The sequence below is a fragment of the Episyrphus balteatus genome, chromosome 1 (genome assembly GCF_945859705.1).
Source record: "Episyrphus balteatus chromosome 1, idEpiBalt1.1, whole genome shotgun sequence".
NCBI lineage: Eukaryota > Metazoa > Arthropoda > Insecta > Diptera > Syrphidae > Episyrphus > Episyrphus balteatus.
This window is the reverse complement of record NC_079134.1, coordinates 82,560,061-82,580,060: the sequence shown is the minus strand read 5'-3', so window position 1 is coordinate 82,580,060 and position 20,000 is coordinate 82,560,061. Positions and strand designations below refer to the sequence as shown.

At 25.6% G+C, this 20,000-nt stretch overlaps 2 protein-coding genes across 2 annotated transcripts; both read right to left on the bottom strand.

Moving 5' to 3' along the window:
- Positions 1 to 9,694: 9,694 nt before the first annotated feature.
- LOC129907674 (repetitive organellar protein-like) lies at positions 9,695 to 11,766 on the bottom strand (the record flags this gene model as incomplete). Its single annotated transcript, XM_055983994.1, has 2 exons — positions 9,695 to 11,218; positions 11,449 to 11,766. Coding segments are annotated over 2 exons (1,842 nt in total), but the record flags the coding sequence as incomplete, so codon positions are not given.
- An 867-nt stretch (positions 11,767 to 12,633) lies between these two features.
- On the bottom strand, positions 12,634 to 16,532 carry LOC129907667 (GATA zinc finger domain-containing protein 14-like; the record flags this gene model as incomplete). The annotated part of the gene is made up of 3 exons (XM_055983982.1): positions 12,634 to 12,825; positions 15,117 to 15,362; positions 15,696 to 16,532. Coding segments are annotated over 3 exons (1,275 nt in total), but the record flags the coding sequence as incomplete, so codon positions are not given.
- Positions 16,533 to 20,000: the final 3,468 nt, after the last annotated feature.

Genomic DNA, 20,000 nt, shown 5'->3' with positions numbered 1-20,000 from the left:
CTTCAACGCATTTCTCCACAAGATCGGCAAAACGAGTAGTCCAGCATGCCAGTACGGGGACTCCAAGAAGACGATGCACAACATACCTTCTTCGTCTGCAGCAGATGGGCAGCACAAAGAGAAGAACTGGAGACAAACATTGGCACCATCACTCCAGAGAACATAGTCGAGAAGATGCTCACTAGCCAACACAACTGGAACGCGATCAGTGCATACACAAATCAGCTCCTCAGAAATAAGAAAAGAGAAGAAGAACAGTTCCGCGTTCCTAACCTTTCCTAACCTATTAACCAACTAACCTAACCAAATTTAACCAAACCACTTTCAACTAACGTAACCTAACTTCACCTAATCAAAGACTAATACTAAACTAACGAAACCCAACTAATTCCACCTAGTCTTACTTAACCTCCCTAACGTAACCTCCCTAACCTTACCCTTCCTAACCTAGGAACGAAGAAAGCAGAGGAAGAAAAGATCTCGCCACAAGACGTGAGCCCAGAATGGGCCGTACAACAGCACCCCCTCTTGAAGAAGTGCAATCCCGTGGTCCCGAGGGGGGGTTCTTCGTGACACTTTTGGAGGTTTAGTCGGTATGCCATTATAAGGTTTTAACATTTTTTCCTTGGTGGTGAGTCCCGACACACGGGGAGGTATGGATACCTCCTTATGGTGCGTAACGCATTCCTCCACAAGTAAAGTAAAAAAAAAAAAAATTATTATTATTATTATTATTATTATTATTATTATTATTATTATTATTATTTTTATTTTTATTATTATTATGGTTATTATTATTATTATTATTATTATTATTATTATTATTATTATTATTATTATTATTATTATTATTATTATTATTATTATTATTATATTATTATTATTATTATTATTATTATTATTATTATTATTATTATTATTATTATTATTATTATTATTATTATTATTATTATTATTATTATTATTATTATTATTATTATTATTATTATTATTATTATTATTATTATTATTATTATTATTATTATTATTGTTATTATTATTATTATTATTATTGTTATTATTATTATTATTATTATTATTATTATTATTATTATTATTATTATTATTATTATTATTATTATTATTATTATTATTATTATTATTATTATTATTATTGTTATTATTATTATTATTATTATTATTATTATTATTATTATTATTATTATTATTATTAATTATTATTATTATTATTATTATTATTATTATTATTATTATTATTATTATTATTATTATTATTATTATTATTATTATTATTATTATTATTATTATTATTATTATTATTATTATTATTATTATTATTATTATTATTATTGTTATTATTATTATTATTATTATTATTATTATTATTATTATTATTATTGTTATTATTATTATTGACTTTTGTAAGAATTCTCAGCTCCTATGGAGCTGGAAAAGTACCTATCCCGGGCTACGCCAAGGGATTAGGCTCTGTTGGAGCATAGACCATGTTCTAGCCCTTTTGTTGTGGTTGGCTGCATCATGGTTGTTCCAAATAAAACAAAAATATGTATTTCGAATTGTTGTTGTTGTTTGTTGTTAAATTACGGTTGCTGTAGGAATTTTCGCATTATTCTGCAAGTACTTAGTATGACTGATTTCGAGATTTCGTGAATTAAGTGTTGGCATTTTATATTCTCAAGCTCAGCTCTCACAGTTTTTGCAATTATTCCCGTACTAGATATGATTACAGGCACAACTCGGATTTCCGTGAGTCTTTCTCGCTGTTTTATTTCATGTGCGAGTTCAACGTATTTCCCTATTTTCTCGGCAAAAGTACGATTGGCGTTAGATGACAGTGGGACGGCTATGTCTATAAGGAATCCCTTTTTATTAACTTTATCTATCCATACTATATCCGGTCTGTTTGCCAAAATTGTGTGGTCAATTGTCAGTTCCCGATCCCAGTAAAGCTTAAAACTTGGACTAAGCAAAACTCCATGAGGCTGGTATTTATAGTATGGCATTTTAATGTCTATAAGATTACACCGCAATGCCAACTCTTGGTGAACGATTTTAGCTACATTATTGTGTCTACTCAGATAATCACTACTCGCTAGCATTGAACATCCATTAATAACGTGATCAGTGGATTCTTGGCTTTGATGACATCGACGACAAGTATTTTCAACATCTAGGTGAAGAATAGCCCGTTGATATTGTCTTGTTGCAATAATTCCATCTTGAATTGCAATAATGAACCCTTCTGTTTCAGGGAACAGCTGTCCTCTTTTCAACCAAATAGTTGAGGCTTCCTTATCAACGTCTGGAAGTCCAAGATGGTGAGGATACTTTCCATGAATTGATTTTTGCTTCCACAGTTCAACCATATCACTGCTTGTCCGTATCTGCTCCATTGGTTGGAATTCTGGGTTCGCCAAGTTAAGTGGTGTGTACTTTTTATCCAAGTGACAAAGAATATTGTATTTTCTGTCATGATCACCATATTCATAGAAGAAAGCTCTTAGCTTTTCGAGTTGTTTATGATATAAATTTTTTATATCACCAACGCCTTGTCCACCTTCTGCTCGTGGTAAGCAGAGCCTTTCAATAGCCGACCCGGGATGATGGAATCGACGGGATGTCATTGTAGTTCTCACTAACCGTTCCAACATGTCAAGATCTGTTTCGCTCCATTTTATTATTCCAAAGGAGTATGTTAAGACTGGTATAGCATATACATTGATGGCTTTTATCAGGTTTCCACTGTTGAGTTTTGTTTTGAAAAGCTGCTTCAACCTGTTTTAAAAATCCGTTTTTATCTTTTCCTTTATTGCACTATGTAGTATACCACGCATTTCATGTATACCTAGGTACTTATACCATTCTTCGTTGGAAAGAAACTCAATAGTTCCTTCTTCAAAAGCGAATCCCTCCGTTCGAACGACATTTCCTCTAACCATTTCAATTGCCTTGCATTTTTCGTAACCAAAGTCCATACAAATGTCCTGGCTAAACTGTTTAACTATGTTAACAAGGCCTGAAAGATGTTGTTTGGATCTTGAGAAAAGTTTGAGATCATCCATATACAGGGTGTCCCACAGTCACCGCCCCAAATGAAAACCATGGATTTCTGAGGTCATTTTAAGTCGAAAAACTTAAGAGGCAATTTTCTCGTTTTCGTCCCGTTTTCGAGTTACCACGGTTTTTATGATTTTTGTTCTCTTTTCCCTTATCTAGCTTTATCTTTGCCAAACTACGTTTGATTTGAAAAATTTTTTTTACAACCAATCAAGAATTTATTACAGTTTTAGTTTGTCTCAAAACTTTTTTTTCTGCGGACAACCGTTTCTCCACAATTTTGCATCAAACACAATTTTCTTCGTTTTTTAAGTTGTTTTTTACACTTTCATATCATTTAAGTCAAAAACACACGTTAATGAGTATTAATTTTTTGTCCTTTTTATTAAAGCCCAGTTTATTTTCATAAAAAAAATAAGTTTTATTTCATAAAAAAGGCTACTGAAAGTAATTAAAAAAAATAAACAAACTGAGTGAATTAAAAAAAAAAAAAATATTTTTTAAATAAAAAATTAATTTAAATGAACTAAAACTTTTTCTGAGCTTCATCTATTTGTTCTTTTCTTAGCCACAATAGCTCAGAAAAAGTTTTTAATTCATTTAAATTAATTTTGTATTTAAAAATTATTTTTTTTTTAATTCACTCAGTTTGTTTATTTTTTTTAATTACTTTCAGTAGCCTTTTTTATGAAATAAAACTTATTTTTTTTTTATGAAAATAAACTGGGCTTTAATAAAAAGGACAAAAAATTAATACTCATTAACGTGTTTTTTTGACTTAAATGATATGAAAGTGTAAAAAACAACTTAAAAAACGAAGAAAATTGTGTTTGATGCAAAATTGTGGAAAAACGGTTGTCCGCAGAAAAAAAGTTTTGAGAAAAACTTAAACTGTAATAAATTCTTGATTGGTTGTAAAAAAAATCTTTCAAATCAAACATAGTTTGGCAAAGATAAAGCCAGTTAAAGGACAAGACAGCAAAAATCATAAAAACCGTGGTAACTCGAAAACGGGACGAAAACGAGAAAATTACCTCTTAAGTTTTTCGACTTAAAATGACCTCAGAAATCCATGGTTTTCATTTGGGGCGGTGACTGTGGGACACCCTGTATAGTAAATGCGTAACACTGCACTGGTTTTCATTGAATTTGATGCGGTAACCATTCGAAGAGTTGTTAAGCAATCTACTGAGGGGACAAAGACTTAGGCAGAACCATAAAGGACTAAATGTGTCACCCTGAAAGATTCCTCTTTTTATTCGTATCTCACGAGTCTTTATTTTACCAACGTGTACTGTTGTTATCCAATTACACATAGCATCTTCAAGGAATGAAATAATGTTTGGATGTATTCCCTGCATCTTCAGAACTTCGATAAGGTACGAGTGTGGAACACTATCAAACGCTTTTTGGTAATCTATGTATGCGACACTTAGATTCCGTTGATTATGGATTGCATTTCTGGTAACAATCCGTTGATTATGGATTGCATTTCTGGTAACAATGGCATCAATAGTCACTAGTTCCTTGCATCCCCTTGAATTTCTGACGCATCCTTTTTGTTCATTTGGTATAATATGGTTAGTCTCACAATGATGCCATACTCTATCATTTATTAGGGAGTTAAGAGTCTTATAAACAGTTGGCAAGCATGTTATAGGTCTGTAATTGGCAGGGTTTTTTAGATCTCCGTTCTTAGGAATGAGATACGTTGTTCCTTTTGTGAGAAACCTTGGCAATTGTGCATTTCTACAAAGAATTGCATTAAAGTTTCTTGCTAAGTGTACATGAGCACTCTTAAATCTTTTGAGCCAGAAGTTTTGTACTCCATCTGGGCCAGGCGACTTCCAATTTTTGGTTCTCTTCAAAGCAGCGCTTAGTTCTTCGGTGCTTATTTCTTCTTGAATCATTTGAGGGTGTTGGATTTCAGAAGCTAAACAAACAGATTGGAGATTATGAGTTTGAGACTGTTCCCATAGATTTCCCCAAAATGTTTCCACATCTTGTTTGCTTGGTTCTTCTTCCTCTCTTAAAAATTCATGATGGTTTGAAAGACCTGCATAAAATTTTTTCTGATTGCCATTGAACATTTTGTTGTCAATGTATCTAGCTTGACTGTCCAAGTATCTCTTTAAACGAGAGCTAAGTACTTGAAGTTTTTGTGTAAGCCTGTCTATTACTTCATCCACTATAAATGAGGTCAGGTTTTCAATACGATGTGGTCGTACAATTTGTGCAACCTTACGACAAAGATCTCTAGACCGTACGCCTCTCTTGAATTGTGTAAGCCTTCCCAATTGTACTCTTAGGTTGCTCTTTTTGACCTCTAATCTTTGTTGCCATGGGCGTTTTTCCATTGGGCTTCCTCTAGGACTCTGGACATTACCAACTCCAATACCAACTATTCTACATGTTGTCACTGCAGCACAGTAGATTATGCTATGCACACGACATAAATCATCTTCGTCTCGCAGGTGTGAAGATATTATCAGATTGAGGTGATTGATAATTTCAAACATTTTAGAGTTCAAATAAACTTTTGGTATCCTTGGCCTACTTGTAGGTTCCATTCCTTCAAATTCGGTTACCGCTTCATCAAATTTGTCATAGACCATTTGAAACATTAAATCATTGACTCCTAGTGATGATCGGTAGCTGTTTAGTTCTTCCTCCCTACGTTCCACATCAGATGCGTTACCATTGTCATTTGGTATTGCAACTGCCAGACTTAGTCTATTCCTCGGTCTAATTTCTTCTCATACCTCGGTTTCTATAGCTATAAGATCTATTTGGGGGAGCAATAATTTGGTTTTAATTGCTCTGACTTGATCCGCAATGTTTTGGACAGAAAGTCTTTGTGCAAGTAAAGGATACAAGTTTATGAAACTTGTATGCTGCCTTTCTCGATATCCAGCGTTATCACTTCCGCATTTTGTTGCTCTGTAGTGGCAGCGTATTACGTCTTTGTTCATTTCTGTTGACCAAGATATTCGCTGTCTACGGAGTCCAGCTCTTGTGGTCGCAGGTATTGAAGCCTGCGAAACAGTCGGAGCTGGTGCAGAGTTTGGTGGTATTTCTCTGCTACTAGTTTGCAGTTCCTCATTTCTTCGGGTTATCCCGGTGTGCATTTCCTGCGTGTCTGCTACACCACTACCGGCTCGTATGCTGCTAACTCCAGCGGTAGCTCCAGAGTCAGCCCGGGCGCCCCCGGATGGCGGCATTCTAATTAATCTGTTTCTTAGTTGTCTCTCCATAATTGGGTTTGGTTTATTGTTTCCGTCAGATATGCATTTTAAATTGTAGCCAATTGTATTATTATTATTATTATTATTATTATTATTATTATTATTATTATTATTATTATTATTATTATTATTATTATTATTATTATTATTATTATTATTATTATTATTATTATTATTATTATTATTATTATTATTATTATTATTATTATTATTATTATTATTATTATTATTATTATTATTATTATTATTATTATTATTATTATTATTATTATTATTATTATTATTATTATTATTATTATTATTATTATTATTATTATTATTATTATTGTTGTTGTTGTTGTTATTATTGTTATTATTATTATTTATTATTATTATTATTATTATTATTATTATTATTATTATTATTATTATTATTATTATTATTATTATTATTATTATTATTATTATTATTATTATTATTATTATTATTATTATTATTATTATTATTATTATTATTATTATTATTATTATTATTATTATTATTATTATTATTATTATTATTATTATTATTATTATTATTATTATTATTATTATTATTATTATTATTATTATTATTATTATTATTATTATTATTATTATTATTATTATTATTATTATTATTATTATTATTATTATTATTATTATTATTATTATTATTATTATTATTATTATTATTATTATTATTATTATTATTATTATTATTATTATTATTATTATTATTATTATTATTATTATTATTATTATTATTATTATTATTATTATTATTATTATTATTATTATTATTATTATTATTATTATTATTATTATTATTATTATTATTATTATTATTATTATTATTATTATTATTATTATTATTATTATTATTATTATTATTATTATTATTATTATTATTATTATTATTATTATTATTATTATTATTATTATTATTATTATTATTATTATTATTATTATTATTATTATTATTATTATTATTATTATTATTATTATTATTATTATTATTATTATTATTATTATTATTATTATTATTATTATTATTATTATTATTATTATTATTATTATTATTATTATTATTATTATTATTATTATTATTATTATTATTATTATTATTATTATTATTATTATTATTATTATTATTATTATTATTATTATTATTATTATTATTATTATTATTATTATTATTATTATTATTATTATTATTATTATTATTATTATTATTATTATTATTATTATTATTATTATTATTATTATTATTATTATTATTATTATTATTATTATTATTATTATTATTATTATTATTATTATTATTATTATTATTATTATTATTATTATTATTATTATTATTATTATTATTATTATTATTATTATTATTATTATTATTATTATTATTATTATTATTATTATTATTATTATTATTATTATTATTATTATTATTATTATTATTATTATTATTATTATTATTATTATTATTATTATTATTATTATTATTATTATTATTATTATTATTATTATTATTATTATTATTATTATTATTATTATTATTATTATTATTATTATTATTATTATTATTATTATTATTATTATTATTATTATTATTATTATTATTATTATTATTATTATTATTATTATTATTATTATTATTATTATTATTATTATTATTATTATTATTATTATTATTATTATTATTATTATTATTATTATTATTATTATTATTATTATTATTATTATTATTATTATTATTATTATTATTATTATTATTATTATTATTATTATTATTATTATTATTATTATTATTATTATTATTATTATTATTATTATTATTATTATTATTATTATTATTATTATTATTATTATTATTATTATTATTATTATTATTATTATTATTATTATCGACTTTCGTTAGCATTCGCAGCTCCTATGGAGCTGGAAAAGTACCTATCCCGGGCTATGCCAAGGGATTAGGCTCTGTTGGAGCATAGACCATGTTCTAGCCCTTTTTGTGGTTGGCTGGATCACGGCTGTTCCAAAAACCTCGCTTTGAAGGTAAAATCGATGAATTTAAAGAGCGAGAAATTCCCTTACCAAACGGCAGCTGTCGAGGATAACAGACTTTTGCATACTGTAAACAACTCTTTTAGGGACACCAAGTCTTTCCAATGCTAAAATTGTGGTTTTCGGGACAAGTCCAGTCGTCGAGATAATAACCGGAATTGTAATGGCAGTATTTGCTCTCCATAGATCCTTGAGTTCAAAACATAAAGCTGTATACTTTTGGATCTTTGTGCTATATGTAGACTCAAGATTGTTGTTGTTGACAACAGCGAAATCAACAAGGATTATGTTTTTTTCCATCTTGTTGTAGATAACAATATCAGGTCTGTTGCACGGCACGCTTGTATCCGTCAGAATTGTACGGTCCCAATAAATAAGATAAGCTGGGCAATCTATTACCGACTCTGGGTTGTATTTGTAGTATGGCAACAATGATGACAGTATGCCATATTTTTTTAAAAGTTCTTGATGGAGAATTTTCCCGATGTTGTCGTGTCTGCGTTTGTACCCTTCACTTACAAGTACGGTGCATCCCGCAAGGATATGCTGTATTGTTTCGTGTTGAGCACCACAGCGTCGGCAGTCATCGGTAACGATGTTCTGATCCTTCACAATGAACTTGAGATAGTTTCTTGTGGGCAAGACCTGATCCTGAATTGCAACCATAAATCCTTCAGTTTCTGGGAATAAATTTCCAAAGCTAAGCCAAGAGTTTGAAACCAACAGATCAATATTTGACGCATACAGCTCGTTGGGATGTCTTCCATGGAGGGGTTTGCTTTTCCAGCTATCAAAGTGATTTTGTTGCGAAGACTGTGTAAGTTGTTCCAGTGGGTTGGTGTTCTTCATGTTTACCGGGGTGAAATTGTCATCAGCATGTAGAATAGCACTATGGAGAGACGATGATGGTGCTTTTTCGCTAAAGTAAGTAAAGAGATTTCGATTCTGTTTTTCGACTAGATTTTGTATTGAAATTAATCCTCTTCCTCCTTTATCTCTGGGGATTACTAGCCGTTCAATAGCTGACTTGGGATGATGTTGGCGGTACTTCGTCATCAGCGTCCTTACTTTCCTCTCCAATGATTCTAAGTCCGTTGAACTCCATTTAACAATGCCTGCTGAATATGTAATAATTGGTACAGCATATGTGTTTATAGCTGTAATCATATTCCTGGAATTTAATAAGGTTTTCAGCAATTGTTCCACTCGGCACTTAAAGATTTCGTTCAAACGCGACTTGATTAGAGTGTGATCTATTCTGCGAGATTGCTCCATTCCCAGGTATTTGTAAAATTCCCCTTCTTCTAATGATTGTATGATTGTATAGTTTTTCCAGTGGCTGTTATATAATCCAATCCCTTAGTCATCTTTCCTCTTACGATTTGGGTTGTTTTACACTTTTCTACACCAAATTCCATTTTTATGTCGTTCGAGAATTTTTCGACAATCTTGAGAAGTTGTTCCAAGCTGTTGGCAGAACTAGAATACAATTTGATGTCATCCATATACATAAGATGGGTTATCCTAGTAGATTGGACACTGCTTTTTATCTCAAATCCATATTTGCTCTTATTGAGGAGGTACGACAGTGGGTTAATAGAGAGACAAAACCAGAGTGGGCTTAAACTGTCTCCTTGGAAAATGCCTCTTTTTATTTGTATAAGCTTTGACGTTAATTTTTGGGCTTTCAGCTTAGTACACCATTTTGTCATTACCACTTCACAGAAAGATACAAGTTGTGGGTTGATTTTATACAATCGGAGAGTTTCTAACAGCCAACTATGTGGAACCATATCAAAAGCCTTTTTATAATCAATAAAAGCCGCAAACAAGTTTCTTTGCCCTGAGCATGCTTGGCCAGTAACAACAGCGTCAATAGTTAACTGTTCCTTGCAGCCGAGAGATCCTTTTCTACAACCTTTTTGCTGTTCGGCTATGATGTTATTTCTTAAACAGTGCCTATTGATTAGCTCAGCCACACATGAAGTGGTTAGTTTGTAGAATGTGTTGAGGCAGGTGATTGGGCGAAATTTAGAGGGATCTTCGGTGTATGAATCTTCCTTTGGAATAAGGTAAGTGATTCCTTCACAGAGGTAGTCCGGGATACAGGAAGGGTTCTGTATGAACTTGTTTATTTCACGCCTCATAGTTTCATGGAGAGAAACAAAAGATTTCAACCAGTAATTATGTAGGCCATCAATACCAGAAGCCTTCCAGTTTTGAAGCCTTTTCACCACTATTTGAAAATCTTCAGTGGAAACCGTACACTCTTGCATTGGTGTTATTTCATTGGTCTCATCATTTTGCTGCAGGAGTTGGGAAGATTGATTATGCTGTGAGGGTGATGACCATATTCCTGACCAAAAATTTTCTAGGACACCTATATTTGGGGGTTGACTAGAGTTCTCAGCTTTACCTCTGTATCTATCGAAGAAACTTTTCTGAGATCTATTGAAAAGGTTATTGTCTTCGCTCCTTTGTTTTGACTGTTTATATCTCCTTAACCTCTTAGCATATAAGCTGATCTTTTGCTTAATAGTATCTAGTGCTTCTGCATGGGTATTGTTAGTCTCACTATATTGACCATGTACAACATACTTCTGTTTGATTTTTATAGCTCTTCTTCTAAGCTTACGGCTGTTTGGTTGAATATTAAATGCAGACAGAACACCAGCCTCTTTTCGCAGTGCTTCGATTCTGTCACTTAATCTTTTTATCCATGGAGGTTCTCCTTTTTTTGGTGCAGATCGTTGGGCACGTTCCGCATGGATTCTCCTTCCAGATGTTGTTAATATAGCATAAGCACTACAATAAAGAAGAGTATCTAGCTGCATGTAATTGTTTATTTCAGGGAGGATTATTATATTATTATATTATTATTATATTATATATTATATTATATATTATATTATTATTATATTATTATTATATTATTATTATTATTATTATTATTATTATTATTATTATTATTATTATTATTATTATTATTATTATTATTATTATTATTATTATTATTATTATTATTATTATTATTATTATTATTATTATTATTATTATTATTATTATTATTATTATTATTATTATTATTATTATTATTATTATTATTATTATTATTATTATTATTATTATTATTATTATTATTATTATTATTATTATTATTATTATTATTATTATTATTATTATTATTATTATTATTATTATTATTATTATTATTATTATTATTATTATTATTATTATTATTATTATTATTATTATTATTATTATTATTATTATTATTATTATTATTATTATTATTATTATTATTATTATTATTATTATTATTATTATTATTATTATTATTATTATTATTATTATTATTATTATTATTATTATTATTATTATTATTATTATTATTATTATTATTATTATTATTATTATTATTATTATTATTATTATTATTATTATTATTATTATTATTATTATTATTATTATTATTATTATTATTATTATTATTATTATTATTATTATTATTATTATTATTATTATTATTATTATTATTATTATTATTATTATTATTATTATTATTATTATTATTATTATTATTATTATTATTATTATTATTATTATTATTATTATTATTATTATTATTATTATTATTATTATTATTATTATTATTATTATTATTATTATTATTATTATTATTATTATTATTATTATTATTATTATTATTATTATTATTATTATTATTATTATTATTATTATTATTATTATTATTATTATTATTATTATTATTATTATTATTATTATTATTATTATTATTATTATTATTATTATTATTATTATTATTATTATTATTATTATTATTATTATTATTATTATTATTATTATTATTATTATTATTATTATTATTATTATTATTATTATTATTATTATTATTATTATTATTATTATTATTATTATTATTATTATTATTATTATTATTATTATTATTATTATTATTATTATTATTATTATTATTATTATTATTATTATTATTATTATTATTATTATTATTATTATTATTATTATTATTATTATTATTATTATTATTATTATTATTATTATTATTATTATTATTATTATTATTATTATTATTATTATTATTATTATTATTATTATTATTATTATTATTATTATTATTATTATTATTATTATTATTATTATTATTATTATTATTATTATTATTATTATTATTATTATTATTATTATTATTATTATTATTATTATTATTATTATTATTATTATTATTATTATTATTATTATTATTATTATTATTATTATTATTATTATTATTATTATTATTATTATTATTATTATTATTATTATTATTATTATTATTATTATTATTATTATTATTATTATTATTATTATTATTATTATTATTATTATTATTATTATTATTATTATTATTATTATTATTATTATTATTATTATTATTATTATTATTATTATTATTATTATTATTATTATTATTATTATTATTATTATTATTATTATTATTATTATTATTATTATTATTATTATTATTATTATTATTATTATTATTATTATTATTATTATTATTATTATTATTATTATTATTATTATTATTATTATTATTATTATTATTATTATTATTATTATTATTATTATTATTATTATTATTATTATTATTATTATTATAAAAGCTTTTGAAACCACGACTTTCAGCAGCAGTACAAGCTTCGGGCGATCTATCAGAGAGACAGTACGGTTTCCGGAGAGGCCGCTCTACTATCGGAGCAATACAAGAAGTAGTTCACGCAGCCCAAATTGCCCAACAAAGAAACCACTACTCGAAGGAGATCGTCTTGCTGGCGACGCTGGATGTTCGAAACGCCTTTAACTCGGCCAGGTGGAGCGATATTCTACATTCGCTCGAATGGAGATTCCGCGTTCCTGCCTATCTGCTACGGATGGCGAAGAACTATCTCAGGGATCGAGAGCTGATCTACGATACCGCAGAAGGCCAGCGAAGAAAGGAAGTCACGTCTGGGGCAGCGCAGGGATCAATCTTAGGACCAGACCTGTGGAACATCTCCTATGATGATATCCTTCGCATGGAGATGCCTGACGATGCCTTCCTGGTTGGCTATGCTGACGACATCGCCGCGGTGATTACGGCACGAGACACCGATAGCGCGCAAAGAAAGCTGAACCAGGTCATGCGACGGACAAATTCATGGATGGAAGAGCATGGACTCAGCCTAGCCACGGAAAAAACAGAGATAGTTCTTCTGACGAGGAAGAGGATTCCCACACAAACGGACTTCCAAATTGGGGACGAAGTAATAAGAAGCAGCGCGGCAGTGAAGTACCTGGGATTGAGGCTCGACACAAAGCTAACCTATTGGCAACAAATAAAGGCAGCAACGGAAAGAGCATCAAAAACTACCACATCACTGAGCAGACTGATGGCGAACGTGGGGGGACCAACGGCCAGTAAGCGGAAGCTACTGATGGCGACAACGCATTCCATCCTTCTGTATGGCAGCGAAATATGGGCGGACGCACTTAAGCAGGAGAAGTACCGAAAGCAGATGGCAGCAGTACAAAGATGCGGAGCTCTACGCGTGGCAAGCTCTTATCGAACGGTGTCGGAACCAGCTGTCCTTGTAATCGCTGGAGTGACCCCTATCGATCTCCTAGCGACAGAAAGGAAGTACGTCTACGACAAGAAGGCGGAAATGGGAGTGGAAGCGGCAGCAGAAGAGGCTAAGCAGCTGACCATACAGAAGTGGCAAGAGCGTTGGTGTGCAGAAAGCAGAGGACGATGGACGGCGAGGCTGATCAGAAATGTAGCTGAGTGGAAAGACCGGAAACACGGTGAGGTTAATTATTACGTCACCCAGTTACTCACCGGACACGGTTACTTCAACGCATTTCTCCACAAGATCGGCAAAACAAGTAGTCCAGCATGCCAGTACGGGGACTCCCAAGAAGACGATGCACAACATACCTTCTTCGCCTGCAACAGATGGGCAACACAAAGACAAGAACTGGAGAGAAGCATTGGCACCATCACTCCAGAAAATATAGTCCAAAAGATGCTAACTAGCCAACATAATTGGAATGAGACCTGTAAATACACCAACCAGGTCCTCAGAATCAAGAAGATGGAAGAAGAACAGTTCCGCGTTCCTAATCTTTCCTAACCTATTAACCAACTAACCTAATTAAATCTAACCAAACCAACTTCTACTAACGTCACCTAACTTCACCTAATAAAGACTAATTTAAACTAACGAAACCCAACTAATCTAACCTAAACCTAACCTAATCCTAAGATTTCCTACCTAACCTAACCCTCCCTAACCTAGGAACGAAGAAAGCAGATGAAGAAAAGATCCCGCCACAAGACGTGAGCCCAGAATGGGCGCTACAACAGCACCCCCTCTTGAAGAAGTGCAATCCCGTGGTCCCGAGGGGGGGTTCTTCGTGACACTTTTGGAGGTTTAGTCGGTATGCCATTATAAGGTTTTAACATTTTTTCCTTGGTGGTGAGTCCGACACACGGGGAGGTATGGATACCTCCTTATGGTGCGTAACGCATTCCTCCACAAGTAAAGTAAAAAAAAAAAAAAAAAAAAAGTTATTATTATTATTATTATCATCATCATCATCATCATCATCATCATCATCATCATCATCATCATCATTATTATTATTATTATTATTATTATTATTATTATTATTATTATTATTATTATTATTATTATTATTATTATTATTATTATTATTATTATTATTATTATTATTATTATTATTATTATTATTATTATTGTTATTATTATTATTATTATTATTATTATTATTATTATTATTATTATTATTGTTATTATTATTATTATTATTATTATTATTATTATTATTATTATTATTATTATTATTATTATTATTATTATTATTATTATTATTATTATCATTATTATTATTATTATTATTATTATTATTATTATTATTATTATTATTATTATTATTATTATTATTATTATTATTATTATTATTATTATTATTATTATTATTATTATTATTATTATTATTATTATTATTATTATTATTATTATTATTATTATTATTATTATTATTATTATTATTATTATTATTATTATTATTATTATTATTATTATTATTATTATTATTATTATTATTATTATTATTATTATTATTATTATTATTATTATTATTATTATTATTATTATTATTATTATTATTATTATTATTATTATTATTATTATTATTATTATTATTATTATTATTATTATTATTATTATTATTATTATTATTATTATTATTATTATTATTATTATTATTATTATTATTATTATTATTATTATTATTATTATTATTATTATTATTATTATTATTATTATTATTATTATTATTATTATTATTATTATTATTATTATTATTATTATTATTATTATTATTATTATTATTATTATTATTATTATTATTATTATTATTATTATTATTATTATTATTATTATTATTATTATTATTATTATTATTATTATTATTATTATTATTATTATTATTATTATTATTATTATTATTATTATTATTATTATTATTATTATTATTATTATTATTATTATTATTATTATTATTATTATTATTATTATTATTATTATTATTATTATTATTATTATTATTATTATTATTATTATTATTATTATTATTATTATTATTATTATTATTATTATTATTATTATTATTATTATTATTATTATTATTATTATTATTATTATTATTATTATTATTATTATTATTATTATTATTATTATTATTATTATTATTATTATTATTATTATTATTATTATTATTATTATTATTATTATTATTATTATTATTATTATTATTATTATTATTATTATTATTATTATTATTATTATTATTATTATTATTATTATTATTATTATTATTATTATTATTATTATTATTATTATTATTATTATTATTATTATTATTATTATTATTATTATTATTATTATTATTATTATTATTATTATTATTATTATTATTATTATTATTATTATTATTATTATTATTATTATTATTATTATTATTATTATTATTATTATTATTATTATTATTATTATTATTATTATTATTATTATTATTATTATTATTATTATTATTATTATTATTATTATTATTATTATTATTATTATTATTATTATTATTATTATTATTATTATTATTATTATTATTATTATTATTATTATTATTATTATTATTATTATTATTATTATTATTATTATTATTATTATTATTATTATTATTATTATTATTATTATTATTATTATTATTATTATTATTATTATTATTATTATTATTATTATTATTATTATTATTATTATTATTATTATTATTATTATTATTATTATTATTATTATTATTATTATTATTATTATTATTATTATTATTATTATTATTATTATTATTATTATTATTATTATTATTATTATTATTATTATTATTATTATTATTATTATTATTATTATTATTATTATTATTATTATTATTATTATTATTATTATTATTATTATTATTATTATTATTATTATTATTATTATTATTATTATTATTATTATTATTATTATTATTATTATTATTATTATTATTATTATTATTATTATTATTATTATTATTATTATTATTATTATTATTATTATTATTATTATTATTATTATTATTATTATTATTATTATTATTATTATTATTATTATTATTATTATTATTATTATTATTATTATTATTATTATTATTATTATTATTATTATTATTATTATTATTATTATTATTATTATTATTATTATTATTATTATTATTATTATTATTATTATTATTATTATTATTATTATTATTATTATTATTATTATTATTATTATTATTATTATTATTATTATTATTATTATTATTATTATTATTATTATTATTATTATTATTATTATTATTATTATTATTATTATTATTATTATTATTATTATTATTATTATTATTATTATTATTATTATTATTATTATTATTATTATTATTATTATTATTATTATTATTATTATTATGACGGATGACGAAGGACTATCTCAGAGATCGCGAGCTGATCTACGAGACCGCAGAAGGTCCGCGAAGGAAGGAAGTCACATCTGGTGCAGCGCAAGGATCAATCTTAGGACCAGACCTGTGGAACATCTCCTATGATGATATCCTACGCATGGAGATGCCTGACGATGCCTTCCTGGTTGGCTATGCTGACGACATCGCCGCGGTGATTACGGCACGAGACACCGATAGCGCGCAAAGAAAGCTAAACCAGGTCATGCGACGAATAAATTCATGGATGGAAGAGCATGGACTCAGCATAGCCACGGAAAAAACAGAGATAGTTCTTCTGACGAGGAAGAGGATTCCTACACAAATCGACTTCCAAATCGGGGCCGAAGTGATAAGAAGCAGCGCGACAGTGAAGTACTTGGGATTGAGGCTCGACACAAAGCTAACCTACTGGCAACAAATAAAGGCAGCATCGGAAAGAGCATCAAAAACTACCACATCACTGAGCAGACTGATGGCGAACGTTGGGGGACCAACGGCCAGTAAGCGGAAGCTACTGATGGCGACAACGCATTCCATCCTTCTGTATGGCAGCGAAATATGGGCGGACGCACTTAAGCAAGAGAAGTACCGAAAGCAGATGGCAGCAGTACAAAGATGCGGAGCTCTACGCGTAGCAAGCTCTTATCGAACGGTGTCGGAACCAGCTGTCCTTGTAATCGCTGGAGTGACCCCTATCGATCTCCTAGCGACAGAAAGGAAGTACGTCTACGACAAAAAGGCGGAAATGGGGTTGGAAGCGGCAGCAGAAGAGGCTAAGCAGCTGACCATACAGAAGTGGCAAGAACGTTGGTGCGCAGAAAGCAGAGGACGATGGACGGCGAGGCTGATTAGAAATGTGGCTGAGTGGAAAGATCGGAAACACGGTGAAGTTAATTATTACGTCACCCAATTACTCACCGGACACGGTTACTTCAACGCATTTCTCCACAAGATCGGCAAAACGAGTAGTCCAGCATGCCAGTACGGGGACTCCCAAGAAGACGATGCACAACATACCTTCTTCGTCTGCAGCAGATGGGCAGAACAAAGAGAAGAACTGGAGACAAACATTGGCACCATCACTCCAGAGAACATAGTCGAGAAGATGGTTACTAGCCAACACAACTGGAACGCGATCAGTGCATACACAAATCAGCTCCTCAGAAATAAGAAAAGAGAAGAAGAACAGTTCCGCGTTCCTAACCTTTCCTAACCTATTAACCAACTAACCTAACCAAATTTAACCAAACCACTTTCAACTAACGTAACCTAACTTCACCTAATCAAAGACTAATATTAAACTAACGAAACCCAACTAATTCCACCTAATCCTTACTTAACCTCCCTAACGTAACCTACCTAACCTTACCCTTCCTAACCTAGGAACGAAAAAGGCAGAGGAAAGATCTCGCTACAAGACGTAAGCCCAGAATGGGCCGTACAACAGCACCCCCTCTTGAAGAAGTGCAATCCCGTGGTCCCGAGGGGGGGGGGTTCTTCGTGACACTTTTGGAGGTTTAGTCGGTATGCCATCAAAAGGTTTTAACATTTTTTCCTTGGTGAGTCCGACACACGGGGAGGTATGGATACCTCCTTATGGTGCGTAACGCATTCCTCCACAAGTAAAGTAAAAAAAAAAAAAAAAAATTATTATTATTATTATTATTATTATTATTATTATTATTATTATTATTATTATTATTATTATTATTATTATTATTATTATTATTATTATTATTATTATTATTATTATTATTATTATTATTATTATTATTATTATTATTATTATTATTATTATTATTATTATTATTATTATTATTATTATTATTATTATTATTATTATTATTATTATTATTATTATTATTATTATTATTATTATTATTATTATTATTATTATTATTATTATTATTATTATTATTATTATTATTATTATTATTATTATTATTATTATTATTATTATTATTATTATTATTATTATTATTATTATTATTATTATTATTATTATTATTATTATTATTATTATTATTATTATTATTATTATTATTATTATTATTATTATTATTATTATTATTATTATTATTATTATTATTATTATTATTATTATTATTATTATTATTATTATTATTATTATTATTATTATTATTATTATTATTATTATTATTATTATTATTATTATTATTATTATTATTATTATTATTATTATTATTATTATTATTATTATTATTATTATTATTATTATTATTATTATTATTATTATTATTATTATTATTATTATTATTATTATTATTATTATTATTATTATTATTATTATTATTATTATTATTATTATTATTATTATTATTATTATTATTATTATTATTATTATTATTATTATTATTATTATTATTATTATTATTATTATTATTATTATTATTATTATTATTATTATTATTATTATTATTATTATTATTATTATTATTATTATTATTATTATTA